This window comes from Cherax quadricarinatus, chromosome 55 (genome assembly GCF_038502225.1).
Source record: "Cherax quadricarinatus isolate ZL_2023a chromosome 55, ASM3850222v1, whole genome shotgun sequence".
NCBI lineage: Eukaryota > Metazoa > Arthropoda > Malacostraca > Decapoda > Parastacidae > Cherax > Cherax quadricarinatus.
The window spans coordinates 23,962,851-23,981,165 of record NC_091346.1 but is presented as its reverse complement, the minus strand read 5'-3'; the positions used below and the strand labels follow the sequence as shown (position 1 = coordinate 23,981,165).

General features: G+C 35.1%; 1 protein-coding gene across 12 annotated transcripts in view; it reads left to right on the top strand.

The window, feature by feature from the left end:
- The window catches only part of LOC128698972 (DDB1- and CUL4-associated factor 8), a 145,364-nt gene extending 128,810 nt beyond the window's left edge, over positions 1–16,554 (top strand). For 9 of the 12 annotated variants that reach the window (XM_053791452.2, XM_053791450.2, XM_053791449.2 and 6 more), the window contains one exon: positions 13,419–16,554. In XM_053791452.2, the coding sequence (XP_053647427.1) occupies positions 13,419–13,553 (135 nt within the window). In that variant the 3' untranslated portion in view covers positions 13,554–16,554. The remainder of the gene's footprint in view (positions 1–13,418) is intronic. The other 3 variants (XR_011393539.1, XR_008408528.2, XM_053791458.2) reach the window with 2 other exon arrangements.
- Positions 16,555–18,315: the final 1,761 nt, after the last annotated feature.

Genomic DNA, 18,315 nt, shown 5'->3' with positions numbered 1-18,315 from the left:
GTTTCCCTTGTATATTGTCTCATATCCCTTCCATTCTCTGTCCTTAACCCTTTGACTGTTTCAGGCCCCTTTCTGAAACTGGCATTCTATGTCGCTAAATTTTTGAAAAAAAAAAATATTTTTTCTTATGAAATGATAGAGAATCTTTTCCCGATGGTAATGACACCAAAAGTTCGAAATTTGGTCGAAAACTCATGGAATTACGCTCCCGCAAAGTTAGCGGTCTCGGCGACATATGCGTATCGGCGATTTCGCCGAATTTGAGCCCTATTTTCAGCCAATTCCTTTGTGCCAGTTGACCAAACTCATAGCTATTTCTTTAGAACTCCATTTTATCTATCAGCTGATTACAAGAAACCTCCCATTTACCAGTTTGGACTACCCAATATTGTGGTCAGAAATTGGCAATTTGGCCAATTTCACGCAAACTAAAAAAGATGCCAATTTCAAAATAGGGTCCAGAATAAACAAGGTAGACATTCTTGACACTAAAATAACATATCCTCTGTTCATTAGTCACATCTCTAGGCCCCTCTGATATTATTATTGCTTTCTATTTTGATTTTTTATTCATACAAAAAAGTACAAAATTTACTGTTATGCAGACTACTGCATTATTGTAAAAATGGTATAAATAATATCAGTGCACTAGTGAAAGAATATTAGACTCCCCAGTTGACGTGTATTGGACGCGTGGTGTGATTTGTTTACTCCTGAACATTGGTAAAAATCGAACATTTCCACTACTTTGAGCTCAGTTTCAAGGACGTTTTCATCTTCAAAGTAATGAAAATCATCTCTATTTCTGTAATATGTTTTCCATTTTATCACCTAAGACCATGAAAACGCAAATACATCGATAAATACTATACGAAAATACACCTCAAAGTCGGCGTTTTAATCGAAAAAAATGATCAGTTTTTTTTTTCTTATTACGCACTGTGTGCGGCAGGATTTTTTTTATGTGGTGCACACTGACCACACAGACCCATTCTCTCACATGTGGGCCTACCAGCTTTCTTCCGCTTGATTTGAAGCCGCTAGAATTATTGAGTATATATACGTCTGAAACACTGGCTCGTAAGACATATATATATGACCAAAACAGTCAAAGGGTTAATGATAATTTTTTCATTGCAGCTGAAAACAGTCATTCAGTCACTGTCAGCAGTTTCCTTCAGTAGCCTGAAGCCATATGCAGTTATCTTTTTAATGCCTGAGGGAGGACCTTTTCTTTACCTTTTATTTTTTCTTTCACTTTTTTGTTTGCTACATTTAATAGTTCTACTCAGTTTCAGATTTGCATGTCTGTCTCTTTATTGAGTTTCTGTTATTCATCTTGGAAAAATTTTATTTTGACACATCACTTTCATCTCTGTATCACTAAGTTCCTTGCATACTACTGCATCTTGTTCTGTCCTCATTAGCTTGCGTTGCGAATTCCCCACTCCTGTTTATCATGTTCTGCCTTAAAATATTTCCTCTTTGTATTTCTTTCTACCATAGTTCATTGTTTCTTTGTCAGCTCATCAATTATTTTGTTTGCTTCAATGTATCTCAATTATTCTCTCACTTTTAATCATATATACATGTATATACCCGTGGTTTCAAATTGTGAACGATAATTATCAAGCTGTATTTCTTCTGCATTGTAGGCCATATTTGTCAACTTGAATTTTCTCCCTCCAAAAACATTAAAAATTGCTTTGTCTCACCATATCATCCCAGTTATATTGAGAAGTGCTGTTATGCAAGACACATCCACTAGTACACTAGTTCAAATTCAATTCAAATTCAAAATTTTTATCTCTCTATGCAGTATAAAAATGTGGTTTACATGTAATACAACATTGTTAAGTACAAAAGACAGCCACCAATATGCAGTGCATTTCTGGCAAACTAATCCTAATGCTTAGTCTATGTACACTAGGTCCAGTGAGACCACAACCTGTCTAATCTATGTATAAAGGTGTCAGGTCGCTCTGCGGAATAGATTATGCCCTGATGCTTTTTCTCATGAATATTTTGGGCATTTATTAAAATTTGGTTACACTATTGAAAATGTTGTAGTACGAATGCCCAGATCAGGACCATGTTAACCCTTTGACTGTTTCGTTCGTATATATACGTCTTACGAGCCACCGTGTTTGACATATTATTATTATTTTATTTTTATTATCACACTAGCCGATTCCCACCAAGGCAGGGTGGCCCGAAAAAGAAAAACTTTCACCATCATTCACTCCATCACTGTCTTGCCAGAAGGGTGCTTTACACTACAGTTTAAACTGCAACATTAACATCCCTCCTTCAGAGTGCAGGCACTGTACTTCCCATCTCCAGGACTCAAGTCCGGCCTGCCGGTATATATATACTCATAAATTCTAGCAGCTTTAAATCAAGCAGGAGAAGCTGGTAGGCCCACATGTGAGAGAATGGGTCTGTGTGGTCAGTGTGCACCATATAAAAAAAAATCCTCCAGCACGCAGTGCATAATGAGAAAAAAAAATGACCGTTTTTCTTAATTAAAATGCTGACTTTGTGGTCTATTTTCATACAGTATTTATGGTTGTATTCTCGTTTTCTTGGTCTCATTTGATAGAATGGAAAACATATTATAGAAATAAAGGTGATTTTGATTGGTTTTACTATGAAAATAACCTTGAAATGGAGCTCAAAGTAGGGGAAATGTTTGATTTTTGCCAATGTTCAAAAGTAAACAAATGATGTCATTTTCCAATAAATGTCCAAGTAGCCATTCTGATATGCAGTCATGAATGGGTTGACATTATTTATACAATTATTACAATAATGCAGGAGTCTGCATAACAGTAAATCTGCTATTTTTTGTTTGAATGAAAATTCAAAATAGAAAGCAAGAGTAATATCAAAGGAGTCTGGAGATGTGACTGATGAACAAAGAAAATGTTATTTTAGAGCCAGGAATGTCTGGACCTTATTTTGAAATTGTCATATTTTTTAATGTTCGTGAAATTGGCCAAATTGCAAATTTCTGACCACGTTATTGGGTAGTTGGAATCAGTAAATGGGCAGTTTCTCATACTCAATCGATAGAAAAAATGGAGTTCTAAAGAAATAGCTATGAGTTTGGCTGACTGGAACAATGGAATTAGCCGAAAATAGGGCTCAAAGTGGGGGAAATCGCTGATTTGTAAATATTGCTGAGGTCGCTAACTTTGCGAGAGCGTAATTCCATCGGTTTTCCATCAAATTTTGTTCTTTTGGTGTCAATATAATCAGGAAAAGATTCTCAATTATTTCATAAGATTTTTTTTTTTCGGAAATTTTGCGACACCAGGAGACACCTCAGAATTTGGGGTTGCGACAGTCAAGGGGTTAAATGTTGACTCCTGTATTTCCTTAGACTGCTGCCTAATTTAGTATGTTGTCCTCCTGTTTGATTTATTTTAATTATTTTTTATGCATCTTCAGGGGGTGGGAAGTACAGTGCCTGCACTTTAAAGGAGGGGTTTGAGATATTTGCTATTTAGTGTCATCTGAACTATTGAGTCTGTGTGCCTCTGCAAAGACAATAATAGTGCTGAGCAGTTATGCAGGTGTATGCTATACAGCTGCATGATTGCTCAGCAGCCAGTTATGTGCCACACTAATTATTCAGGTTGTACACCGCCTCATTGATGTCATCTTCTGTTGGGTGTGTGCTGTTCATTTTGGGTAAAAGTTGTCCTCTATTCATTAAAGTTTTTACATATGTATGGTAACTAAACACTGCTTCATAATTCTGTAAAGATTATTTATTTTGGTAGCACACATCCACACATTGCTTCAGTATCTGTACACATGATAAAATTCATTCTGCACATAGAGAAAAAAATTTGAGGGAACATTGGCCTTGTCTAATGGTAATGGATTTTGTCATGTTTTTTTATGTCTGGCACTTAATAGCATTTCCTTTCTTTTGTCCCCATTTTAGTTCTGAGGTCCACAATTTCATCATTTTATACTGTAACATGGAGGCTGTCTTGTATAAGCATGTTTCATTCGGGATGCTTACCAGAGCTATTCCATTTAGTTTGTTTCCAGTACAGCCTAGCACTTTTTATTTCCATTGTGTTTGCATCCATGTAAGTGTACTCTCATTTACATTGCCTAACATTCTTCTGATATTATAAATTACTTTTGAAATTTGTCTGTCGAGGCACATTTAATATTTATTAGTGAAATTAGGTTAGATTTTTTTTTTTTTTTTGTAAGTAGCTTGGTTGTTTTTTGTGAGGCTCCTACTGCTTTGTTATACTCTGGGCTGGTGCTTTTAAGAGTTGTCTTTTAGTGTTGTATTATGTACAGTCTCTGAAAGCAGAATGAAACCTCATTAGAGGTAGCTAAGATAATTTTGAGTTATGATTTAACCTCGTAAAAAAATTTGCAATGAAAAATTCGAAAAGATATGCATATGATCATTGGCAAGCATGGATGAGTCTCAGCCCAGAGACAAGACAGGGTGATGAAAAGGTCTTAAATAGTGATGATGGAGGGTGAATGGGAGGCTGGGTGGAGGGAGGGAGAGAGACCATACGTATATCAGACCGGAAGGTAGGAGACAGTGATGAGTGTGCTAATATTAAGTCTACAGTTCTTTACCAGTCTACCTATGTACCTGCCTGCCTGCTCTTCCTTTCCCTATCTGCCCTGCCTTGCTTTGTCTGTTGTGGTATGCCTGCTTCCTTGTCTGAAATGGAAAGATGGTGGAGGGTGTGTTGAGAGTGGGATGAAGGAGTTCATAGGTAGAGGTGAGGAAGGGAGACCATACATGTACTAGATGTGGATGGTGGGAGACAGCAATGATAAGTGTAAATATTATGTCTACAATTCTTTTACCAATCTGCCTACCCTGCCACTTTGCCAGGGCATAAGCCAGTGCCTCAGGATATTTCAAGCTGTAGCCTATGCTTGTTTATCACTCAGAAAATCTCAGTGTGTTTAAACAAAAAGTATCCAAGGGCAGGTGGGTGTGTTATGGTGTCTTGGAACAAATTATGATAAAACCATGTATTTTTGGGTTTGAGTTAAAAAAATTTTTGAGATAATTTAAAATTGTCTTCTGGAATGGATTAATATCGTAACTCGAGGAACCACTGTATATTGAAGATGTGTACAGTGACATCCCTTTATGCTCACAAGTATAATGTTCTTGGCAGTCCCACAGATACAGATGTTGAGGATAACAGAATCAGAAGGATAGTTACTTTATAGGCTTCACTGGATATGAAGCATTGCACTTGTTGCAGTTTCAAGTGAGGTGTTGGTTGCTTTGAGGCTGACCTGACCTGGTGCTGGCAGTAGTTGTTGCTGTTATTGTGACTGGTGCTGACTGTGGTAGTGGCTGTATGTCTTACTATTGTTGTGACTGACTGTAGTTGTTGCTGTTATTGTAACAGATTTTTGTGGTTATTTTGGGGGTGGAGAAGTGTTCATTATTCTATGCATAATATAAGTTTATATCAATTATTTGTAACAGGTTTATCTGATTCTATTTGGTTGTAGGAGGCTCATCAGAAATTTCTTCAACCTTAATTTTCAGCTTTCAGTCTTGTTAAGTCTTGTCATGTAACACTAGCAGTTATTTCATCTCTTCCTGTTGTATATCTTCAACCTTTCCTTCCCAACTGACTTCCCAATCTGTCTTTGCCACCTCCTGAAGCCAGTCACAGTCTCTTGACAAAACTTTCAGTAGGCATTGATGATTTACTCCCTGACCTCATGAAATGCCTCCTTGATACTTTCTATACATTAAGCATCATTATACTCAGTTCATCACTTCCAGAGTTATTCTTTGTTCACTTTCATGTCTTATCCAAATAAAGTGGATTGTGTGTACCATGTAATATAAGGGAGTACTTGGAAGTACATCATAGGAGTACATGGGATAGATTTTTAAGGTAGCTGTAGTATGGAAATTGCCTGAGGATACAGGAACTCTTCTTCAGTGTTGGGGTTTTGAGCCAAGGAATTGGAGCTGCCCTTCCTTTCCTCAGATTAACCCTTTCAGGGTCCAAGGCCAAAATCTGAAGTGGTGCCCCAGTGTCCAAGAATTTTCAAAAAAAAAAAATATTTTTTCTTATGAAATGGTAGAGAATCTTTTTGTGAATGTAATAAAACAAAAAGTACGAAATTTGATGGAAAATTGACGAAATTATGCTCTTGTGAATTTTGATGTGTCAGCGATATTTACAAATCGGCGATTTTGCCGACTTTGACTCCCATTTTAGGCCAATTACATTATCCCAGTCAACCAAATTCTTAGCTATTTCAATAGTATTACTTCTATTCTATCGATTGAGCTCAAGAAATCGCCAAGTCAACTGTTTCAACTACAAAATAAAGTGACCGGAAATTGGTAATTTGGCCAATTTAACACAAAGTTCAAAATATTCCAATTTCAAAATAGGGTCCAGAATAAACAATGTAGGTATTCCTGGCACTAAACTAATATTTCCTCTGTTCATTAGTTATGTTTTGAGGCTTTACAAATAAATTCCATTTTGATTTTTTATTCACATAATGAATTTTTATTCACACCAAAAAATAGAAGATTTACTGTTATGCAATATTGTAATAATTGTATAAATATCATCACCACATTTGTGAATGTATATTAGACCCACCAGCTGGCGTGTATTAGACGTGTGAGGTCGTTTGTTTACTCTTGAACATCGGCAAAAATTTAACATTTCCGCCACTTTGAGCTCAATTTCAAGCCATTTCCAGTGCTAACACCAATCAAAATTATCTCTATTTCTGTAATATGTCTTCCATTCTATCAAATGAGACCAAGAAATCACAAATACAACTATAAAAAACATACGAAAAACACTGCAAAGTCGCTGTTTTAATTGAAAATCATGGTCTCAGTTTTTTTTCTCTCGTTATACACAGTATGCTGCAGGATTTGTTTTATGTGGTGCACACATACCACATAGATGTATTCTCTCATATCTAGGCCCAAATTTACCACTCACAGTTTATCAGAGTGAGCTGAGCTCATGACGTAGATCTACGGTTTGGACCCTGAACGTAAAGCCGTAGATCTACGGGACGGACCCTGAAAGGGTTAAACCTAATTACCCCAATCCCACTTCCCCATAAATATAGTTACAGTTTAACTCTTAAACTGTCCAAACGTAGATCTACGTTTTTTCAACATTTGAAAGTGTGTAAAAAAATGTAGATTTTTTTTTTTTACATTTGAAAACGTGTAAAAAAACTTGATCTACTTTTGGAGCACTACACATGTGAACGTAAATCTGTTTGAACAGTTTAAGGGTTAATTAATCGAAGTCTGCCCAAAATGCCTAGCCATGCTAGGTATCTAGTGGCCCCCTCTGTAATTAGTATTTTATAACATGTAAACCACACAATACCCCAAACCTGTAAACCCCACATTGTAACCCTTATAGAGAATAAACTTGAATTGAATAATTAATAATTGTATTGTAATGGGGAGGTGGAAAAGAATTCTTCCTCTGTAACCCATGCGTGTCATAAAAGGCAACTAAAATGCTGAGAGTAAGTGACTAGTAACCCCTTCTCCTGTCCAAATTACTAGATTAAAAAAAAAACAAAAAAACTTCGGATCACCCTTCCTTGGTGGGGGACAGCCGGTGTGATAAAAAAAATTAGAATTAATAATCAGTGTTGGGCTACAATTCACCAAGGTCAGATTGGTGAGGGAACATTATCTAGGAGGAGGGAGAGGGAGCTACAGAGGAAACTAATTGGCTTTAACCCTTTGACTGTCGAAGGGCCAAATCCTGAAGTTGCTTCTGGTGTCGCAAAATATTCGAAAAAAAAAAATTATTTTTTCTTATGAAATGATAGAGAATCTTTTCCCGATTGTAAAGACACCAAAAAAACGAAATTTGATGGAAAACTGACGGAATTACGGTCTCGCGAAGTTAGCGACTTCGGCGATATTTAAAAATCGGCAATTTCGCCCACTTTGAGCCCTATTTTCGGCTAATTCCGTTATTCCAGTCAACCAAACTCATAACTATTTCTTCAGAACTCTATTTTTTCCATCGATTGAGTACAAGAAACTGCCCATTTACCGATTTCAACTACCCAATAACATGGTCAGAAATTTGCAATTTGGCCAATTTCACGAAAATTAAAAAATATGATAATTTCAAAATAAGGTCCAGAATGAACAATGCAGACATTCCTGGCTCTAAAATAACATTTTCTTTGTTCATCAGTCATGTCTCCAGGTCCCTGTGATATTACTCTTGCTTTTTATTTTGAAATTTTATTCAAACAAAAAATAGAAAATTTACTGTTATGCAGACTACTGCAATACTGTAATAATTGTAAAAATTACATCAACCCATTCATGACTGCGTATTAGAATGGCTATTTGGACATTTATTGGACAATGACATCATTTGTTCACTTTTGAACATCGGCAAAAATCAAACATTTCCTGTACTTTGTGCTCCATTTCCAGGTTCTTTTTATAGTAAAATTAATCAAAATCACCTCCATTTCTATAATATAGTTTCCATTCTATCAAATGAGACCAAGAAAACGAGAATACAACCACAAATACTATACGAAAATAGACCACAAAGTCGGCATTTTAATTAAAAAAAACGGTCGGAGTTTTTTTTTTCTCATTATGCACTGCGTGCTCCAGGATTTTTTTTATGTGGTGCACACTGACCACACAGACCCATTCTCTCACATGTGGGCCTACTAGCTTTCTCCTGCCTGATTTGAAGCCGCTAGAATTTATGAGTATATATATGTCAAACACGGTACCTCGCAAACGTATATATACGGCCGCGACAGTCAAAGAGTTTATATAAGCCTTAACTCCAGTTGGAAAACAGTCATTCAACCATCTATTTAAAATGGATTTGCTGACCTAGGCCTTTGTATGAGACCTCTCAAAAAATTTATCTTTCCTTATAGGCTCATGGGAATTAAGGAAATGATGTACTCTACTAGCATTGATTTGATTTAACCATGAGCTTGGTATTTGCACAGAAGAGAAAAACATGTATGTAGCTGCCTTATAGCCAGTAGCAGGATTTTAGATGCTCTTTGAAACATCTTCCAAAACATGATGGCTTCTTTTACCATTAAAAGCCTGCTCTTGCAAGTATTCCTTATCCTCAACAATCTACTTTTGAGAGGTCATTTTTTGCTGCTAAGTGTACCTACTCTGTAGTGGCAGGAGCTTGTGTCTGTTTTTCAGTATTTAATTTATTGTAGAATTTTTTAAAGTTTCCAGACGTTGTAGCACTTACTACTATCTTCTGTAAAACATTCCATTGTTTGGCAGCTGTTCCATTATGGCAACTCCTTGGTGTATAGCTATGGTATATACAGCCTCCCCTCGCTTGTAGACGTACTCGTTTACCAATGACTCGGACTTACGACAGGCTCTCTGACCAGTATACATACCTAAATAATGTGTATTAAAGCTGATTTCCAGTATTCTGTTTATTACAATATACAGTACACTACTGTATAAACATTTAAAAATACAGTGGACCCCCGCTTAACGATCACCTCCAAATGCGACCAATTATGTAAGTGTATTTATGTAAGTGCGTTTGTACGTGTATGTTTGGGGGTCTGAAATGGACTAATCTACTTCACAATATTCCTTATGGGAAAAAATTCGGTCAGTACTGGCACCTGAACATACTACTGGAATGAAAAAAGTTCGTTAACCGGGGGTCCACTGTATACCAAAAATGTTATAAATGGTGCAAAAGCGACATTAAAACAATATCAGAGATGGTTGACACAAACCCACTACTATTATAGCATGCTCCTCGCATAGCGATGAATTTGTTTACTGACATGGTCTTAGGAACGGAACTCCGTCATTGAATGAGGAAAGGCTGTACTGTGTTCTGCTGATACTGCCTCTCCCACCAACTAAACATTTGCAACCTGTGCCTCTTAAGCCTATCAAAACAACCCATACTTACAGCTAAGAACTATACACTGCTAACTTCCCCACTAAAGTACAAGACACTTGTTTTCATATTCACTGTTTCACATATTCCATATTCCATTACTGCTTATACTCGCTAAGGCAAATTTTCATCATTAAAATATTGGTGGTATGAACTGCTGCTATACATTACACCTTAGCACTCTTTTAACTGTTGGCCTAAACACACTAATCTTGTTCTTCTGAACGTCCCGCACAGTTAACTCACTGAGCAAGCATGTTCAGTAACCTCACTATCATCCAGTTTCACCAAATTTTTCCTTTCCTCACTTTTGTGCTTACCAGGTCTCATGGTTCAGTAATAAACAAAGGATAGCACAATAATGTAGAGATTGAAGGTGTTCACGTTTGTGAACACCTTCAATCTCTGATGATAATGATTGTGGTTGAGACAGAGAAGAAGTTATTTCATAATTTTCTTATTTTCTAGCAGAATACAGTAAGTCCTCAACTTAAAAACACATTGGGGACCTGCTAAATTGTGTATAATATTCATGATACAGGAAGTTTTCAACTTATGAACACAGAGACCTGTATTGTGTATAGTAATGATATACACAATAATTTAACCCATTGACTATCGGTGTCGTATATATACGTCCTATGAGCCAGTGTTTTTGACATATTAATACGCCAAAATTCTAGCGGCTTTAATTCAAGCAGGAGAAAACTGGTAGGCCCACATGTGAGAGAATGGGTCAGTGTGTGCAATATAAAAAAATCCTGCAGCATGCAGTGCATAATGAGAAAAAAAAACTCTGCCCATGTTTTTGGATTAAAATGCTGACTTTGAGGTGTATTTTAATATAGTATTCATGGTCGTATTCTCGTTTTCTTTGTCTCATTTGATAGCATGGAAGACATTGCAGAAATAGAGATGATTTTGATTGGTTTCATGATGGAAAGGGCCTTGAAATTGAGCTCAAAGTAGCGCAAATGTTTGATTTTTGCCGATGTTCAAGAGTAAACAAATGGCATCACCGTCCAATAAGTGTCCAACTAGCCATTCTAATACGCAGTCACGAATGGGTTGACATTATTTATACAATTATTACAATAATGCAGGAGTCTGCATAACAGTAAATCTGCTATTTTTTGTGTGAATAAAAATTCAAAATAGAAAGCAAGAGTAATATAAGAGGGGCCTGGAGATATGACTAATGAACAAAGAAAATGTTATTTTAGTGCCAGGAATGTCTGCATTGTTTATTCTGGATCCTATCTTGAAATTGGCATTTTTTTAATTTGCATGAAATTGGCCAAATCGCCAATTTTGGACCACTTTATTGGGTAGTTGAAATCAGTAAATGGGCAGTTTCTTGTACTCAGTCGATAGACCAAATGGAGTTCTAAGGAAATAGTTATGAGTTTGGTCGACTGGAACAATGGAATTGGCCAAAAATAGGGCTCAAAGTGGGTGAAATCACTGATGAGTATACGTATATTGTTAACTTTGTGAGAGTGTAATTCCGTGAGTTTTCCATCAAATTTCGTACTTTGGTGTCATTAGCATCGGAAAAGGATTCTCTATCATTTCATAAGATTTTTTTTTTTTAATATTTTGCAACACAGACACTTCAGGATTTGGGGTCTTGACAGTCAAAGGGTTAACAATGATATATGCACTACAGAAGATTCACAGCATGTTTGTAAGTCGAGGACTTACTGTACTAGAAAAATTAAGATGTATGCATCACATGTAGATGAGAATGGTGTATTGAGGGAGGATTTCTTATGATTTACCAAGACCTGTAATTCTGCATATCTTTAGTATGTAGAACAAATTGGTTTATTGCATATTCCCATCTTATTCAGTCATTCAGTTCAGAATGAGAGTAAAGTACTATCTTTCATAAAGTAATTTTGAGAGCTGCACTGTAGTAAGGGACAGGTATACTATTAATATATCTTCCTCATCACCCTAATGCAATGACTTCATGTCTAGTTAGTACTTTCATATTATAGTTTGCTGGAGTTGCCTTCATTTGTGCTCACATAGGACATAAGAAAAAAATTTAGCAATAAGCAAAGCTTATGAATGCATTTATGTATGGTAACATTTTCTCACAAGTATAGAAATATATGCAAAACCCTTTTCACACACCGTTTGTAGATTAGTTGGCTTACACAACTACATTTTTACTTTTTTGTGTAACATTTGCTAATTACTGTATTATTTATTTTTATTAATACATCAGCCGCAAAATTTATGTAACTGCTTTAATCTCTTAATGCAATACAAACCTCTTGGCATATTTAGAGCCAGAGCTACAGGTAGATACACTGTCCAGTTACAGCTGTCACAGACTCCAGTGTTGTATCTGCTTTGGTCAAGTTGCAAATTTAAACTACAGAATGTAATAATTGAAAGCCAATAGAAAATGTATCCCTTCGAGGGATGCTTTAATTAATGCTGTCAAAGAGCTGTTGATCCAAGAAATTAGAGCTACCCTTCCTCTTCCTCAGATCAAATCTGATAAGCATTCATACTCCCTTTCCTCCTCTCCATTTTTTTCCATCCTCTTTTGTCCATCCTTTCCATTATCTAGACGCTTCAAAACACTGGGTTTTCAACTTCCAAATGCCTATGAAAGTACAGTATTGCAAAATACGAGGCAGCTGCCAACTACTGGTTTTAGAGTACCAAAGCAGTACTTATTGGAAATATGTATGGTACAAAGGACATTTGTTAGTAAAATATGCAAAATAAAAAACCATTTGTTGATCTCCATTGTTGATTTTATAAGGTAGTCAGTGATAGGAAATTATCAGATTTGAATGCTTTTAAAAGTTCGTTTATAATATTTGTCTTAAAAGAGAATAAAAATTAGTTGGACAGTCATTTAAACTCTCTTGTCTAATTGATATCATCATGTATTATGCAGAGAAACATGGTATGTAGTCACTTTGGTTGTACAGTGCTCCCTACAAATTCACGTGGGCTACATTTCTAGATGTACCGTGAATACTGTACCACTAAATGCTGTCCATATCACAACTTTTGCACCCAATTTAGGCTCACATTGTGTTTCAAAAGCCATATCTTTAAATATTACTCTAATCATTAATACTTTAATTCTAAAAGAAAAAATCTCCATAGAGAAATCCAGTGAGCACGTTATCAACAAAATTCTGTTGTTGGTTTTGAATTTAAGGGTCATGTGCTGAACCCTAAGAAAATGGCTATCATAAAAATGTTAATTTTCAAAAGTATTCGCAAAAGACTTTATCGTTAAAACACTGAAGAATCAGATTCCTCGTATTTAAATTTTATACAGTGAATTTGTAGGGATAACTGTATACGTATAATGATATCACAGGCATTGATCTGGAGATATCCTCTAACAGCCAATATAAAAAATTCTTATACAAAGCAAAAGGTAAGGTGGAATATATTTTTCCTACTCAGATGGCAGCAGCAGGAAGTACTAGTAATGGTAGTGGTGGAGCTGAGGGTGGCGCAGGCACAGGAGGATCCTCAAGTGATGAGAGTGATAGTGACGATTCTGATGGCCGCCGTGGTGTTCAGTGCGCCACTCATTAGTCATCTTAGAGATAGCCAAAAATGAAAGTTTGTAATATGTATAATTAAGGACAGTGTTTACTTGGAATATTTTTCATAGCTCAATTTTCCATTTTGAGGGTTAATATAAAAGATTTATATGTATAGAATTCATTAGTAAAAATTTGTGTTGCTTAGCAGTGTTAAAAGCTACAACTCCTTGCTAGCGATAAATTCAAATAATATAACATCTTAAAATTATCATCAGCAAAGTTGCATTGACTTCCATGGAATAAAAAGAGAAAAATCTAATTTAGGAGCTATGTTATGAAAGTAGAAAAACAAATTTATGCTATAGAAAAAAGATTCATGTCAAGGTTTAATAATTTGTAACTATTATCACTTGTCATAAGTTTCTTCATTCATCAGAGAAATAATCTTATTTTTAATTAGTAATGTAGTGTACTCTTGAATTGCTTAAATTTGTATTCATCAAAATATAGCATGCAGGATTCCTTATTTTAATACAGATAAAATGCGATTTATGAAACCTATTTTATTTTCAATATTTATAATTTTTGTTAAGGGGATGGTCATTACTCACCTGTGTGTGATAGTGCAGTACACAACAGCATTAAAGAATATACAAGTATTATTGAATGCCTTTCTTAATTTCTAGGGTCTGTGAATTTATAATCTCTATGCGTGTCACTGTATATTTGGAATAAATATAATAATTGAGAATTTTAAAATATGAAAAAAGCTAGGAAGTTACACATTTTTCAAGAGTTCAGTAACTTTTTTCAAGACATTTGTTGGCTAATTTTTTTTCTTTTGATTTCAGTAAAAAAATAATTGTTCATAGTCTTAATAGTATATGTATTTCAAAATTGTGAAGTTTTGTGGGATTGCACTGATTAATATTTCATGACAGTGCACTTCATTGACCTTTCTATGAAGTGATACGAATCCATTTTTTCTTTTTAAAAATGAATGTACAGGAATGAAATGAAGGTTGCTGTCTGAAAGAAATAGCTCTTTCTAAGTTTATATTTAATAAGAGTAAATGCTTAGGAAATATTTTATGCTGTAAAACTACATAGAGCCAGTTAGTAACTATACGTCATGCCATGTTTGGAGATGTTAAACATTTTCAAGTGAAATGGTTTGTTCTATTGTTAGAAATAATTCTTAGGTTTAGATTAAAAATTTTACAGATATTAGGGGAAATCTTACAAGCCAATTCAATAATTTGTTAGTTTTATATAACATATGAAAGATCACAAACTTGAGGAAATCAATTTGAAAACCAGAAAACCTGTAGCTCCTTTGGTAATTCTCCATCTTTTATTTTAGAAAGCAAATGATTTTATGAATTTCACAGGTTCTTGAACATACACGTTCTGTGGCAGGGATTGGGATGGCCACTAAGAATAATTACCAGAGATTATTTTCTCACTTATTTTACCCAGAGTGACCATAACAGAGAAGACCCCAAAACTATTCTAACTGAACTTTGCCTTTTCTGTATTCCTTAAGCCCTCATTGGACCTGTCCTCTATATACTACCCTAGTTTCTGTGCCATGAATATCTTGTGCATAGTTGAGGGAAAAGGCTTTAAATTTATATATTTGGTTTGGCTGTTGGCTGTATTTTGATAGGTATAACTTTATAGTTATACACTGTATTAAATCCTTACCACAGTACCTGTATACTTTCTTGCCTGTCCAGATTCTACAACTGGGGAAATTTCTTGCATTAGAGAGAATATATAGAATAGCATGCTGTCTTGTCTCAAATAGGTAATCAAGCATATGTAATTATAGTATTTATTAAGCCAATTATACATTTTCAGTATGCAGTTGTTGATGCTGATACGTCAGTTTCTTGTACACTTTATGCAGATCCTGGAGACATTGTTGTGCCTCGAGTCCAGAGCTAAGTTTGTGCATCTTTCTAAAAGATAATCTGTGTGCTTAGGTCTAGAGATCACAGATTAATACTGACTGTGATAATTCTTTTATTTCCTTGCTTATAGGGAATGTTTACATGTTGCTGATAGAGTACAACCTTGGTCCCATTTCTGCAATTTCTATGATTTTGACTGATATGAAAGTTAAATACACAAGCAGGAAAATCTATTCAGATTCACTTCAAGATTATATACCTCCCAATAGTCACACTAAACAATTTTTGGCATAATGCTAATGTTTTGGTAAGGTTTCCAGTTGCATTTGTGCATGTTAGTGTGCCTTCTTCCTTACTCCAGCTAATGTGGAGAAGTGTTATCAAAAACCTTGGAGGTGAGTTGGTTCCTGCAATTGTAGCATTGTTGTGGAAAGTTAAGTGCTTTTGTTTATGCTTAATGACTGATCATTGCACTTTTATTTTGAAGTGTGTATAATTATTTGTTACCATAGCTGATAATTTTTGTGGTATAACAGATTTCTTTAAGCTGTGGAACCTCAGAGTAAAGTAAAAAAAAAATGTGCTGTCCTAATGCTCATTCTTTTATGAGCACTGCATCATGGTTTTACTCAAAGGCATCTTGAAGATGTGATAAAACGAATTGTTTGATTTACAGGCTCTTGTATATTTTCTTCAGATGTTGGATTACAAGCAGCAGGGGCTATGAATTTTTTGTTCAAAGTTTGATTTATAACCATAATATGAGTTACTGTTTTTAGATGCTTTGGTATTTTTTTTCTATAGTTGAGCTGTATAATTCTGCTCATGTAAAAATATATTCAGTTGTGTAATTGTTTAGTACTTGCCTATTTTTAGTTATGAAGCTTTGAGTACCTGTACATGCATATAAGCATATTTAGTTCTCATGTTTAGCATTATATACATTGCAATACATTTAGGTTGTCTTAGTTACTGAATTTGCATATTGCTAAGATGTATGTTTGATTATCTGTGCAGCAGTGTGGTGAAATTATTAAAACATATTCTCTATATAATTAAATTGCATAATGTATTACCATCTGATATACTGGTAAATAAAATATAAATTATATTATTATAAGAGTATAGATCAACTATGGTTCTTTATTCCCCATCAGTTAACTTTGTTAATACAGCATTAAAATGTTTATGGAACTCTGATATGTCAGAGGAAATTGCTTTTGGGGTGAAAAATATTGTAGAATCAGTTTTTTATATCAATTTAAATAGTGTTCTGATTGCATTCAAGTTTATTTTCATAAAGAATGTATAGAAAAAAGCTGATTTGGTCATGGGAAATCCAATGAGCATATATTGAAGAATTCTATAGTGGTCTTACCCCAAGTTTAAAAACAAAATGGACACAATGAAAAAACTTGTGAATAATCAAAGGTATTTATGAGATGCTCCTCAGCAAAAACATTGTATAATTCAATCTCATGAAAGATGAAGCTCATAAGTTTTTGGATGCAACTGATGTATACATTATGTATACAGTAGTTGGCCAGTAAGATATATAAACACATTACCACTTAAGATGTGCCAGAGTTTCAGTATCAGTGGGTATCTGCTAAATTTATAAACAAAATTAAGTGTTAAACCCACCAGGGTCATACAGCACTGCAGGGTAGGGTGTATGAACTGTGTAATACACTTCATCAGAAACTAGCAACGGCGGAGAGTATAACGGAGGTAGAGTTTGTAAGGGTGGTGAGGAGTGCTTAAGGGGGCTGTAGGGCAATTTGCCGCTCGCGCTCACCGAAAAATCGAAAAAATATGGATATTGAGTTATATATACTGAAAAAAAGCTCAACTCTTTGGCAACACAATGGTACCAGAATGAATGTTCTACGACGTTTCTACAAGAAATTATAGTCATTTATATCAGGTATGGTGACGGCGATGTTGGTACCGAGTCTGCTCACGGCCTATATATTTTTTGGAGTTATTTTCTTGTTTTTTATCGCCTTTTCTTGCATTATTCTTTCTAATATAATAACTGACTATTTGGCATCATAAAATAGTAGGCGGGACTTATCCCAAGACTTAGTGACTGCCGGGAACCAGATGGGAACGCTCGGCAGTGTTCCACCGCTCCAGGTGCCAGCCAGGAATCACCCATTATTACGCTTATATCAGCTTATATATCAACTTTACGGCTTATTTGTCTATCAGAATTGATCTAATATGATATAATAAACACTCTAAATAACATACAAACATGTTATATACTCTAGGCTGAATAAAATAGGCCATAATATGACGAAAGATTATCGGGAATATTTCCATAAATATTGAGCTACTCCTCTCCATGTCCCATTCTTTAGTCTCCGAGTAAGAGAAAACGGTGTTTTGAAGAGGATAACTGCACTAGAACATCAGTTTACTAAGAAATACACCCAAACAAACGCGATTTTCGCGAAAAAATTTTTTTTTTTTTGAGACGGGGGGCCGGCCGGCATTCCCGGCCGATATCTCGGAAGTAACTTATTCACCTAGGGCAACAAATAATTCCTTTATTACTTAATTAAATGGAATAATATTCTCAGACATTTTGTAGAATAATGATTTCTCTTATTTTGACTGTTGAGTTTTTGAAAATATTCCAAATACTTTGGGAGTTATGTGGGAGTAAAGGGCAGATTTTTTTGCAATATTCCAGAACTAACAAACTTTATTTTTTTGTGAAATAACGGTAAGGTATTTAGAGGAAATCTATTGGTCAAAATAAGTATTAGCATTGTACTCTCGGCACCAAGTGTCAAAACCACCTTACGTAGTCCCATATAAGAATGAAGTATTGCCCCAAGGGCAATTTCAGTAAATCAGTCTTTTCTCAGTTGTTGTTTGAGGTAT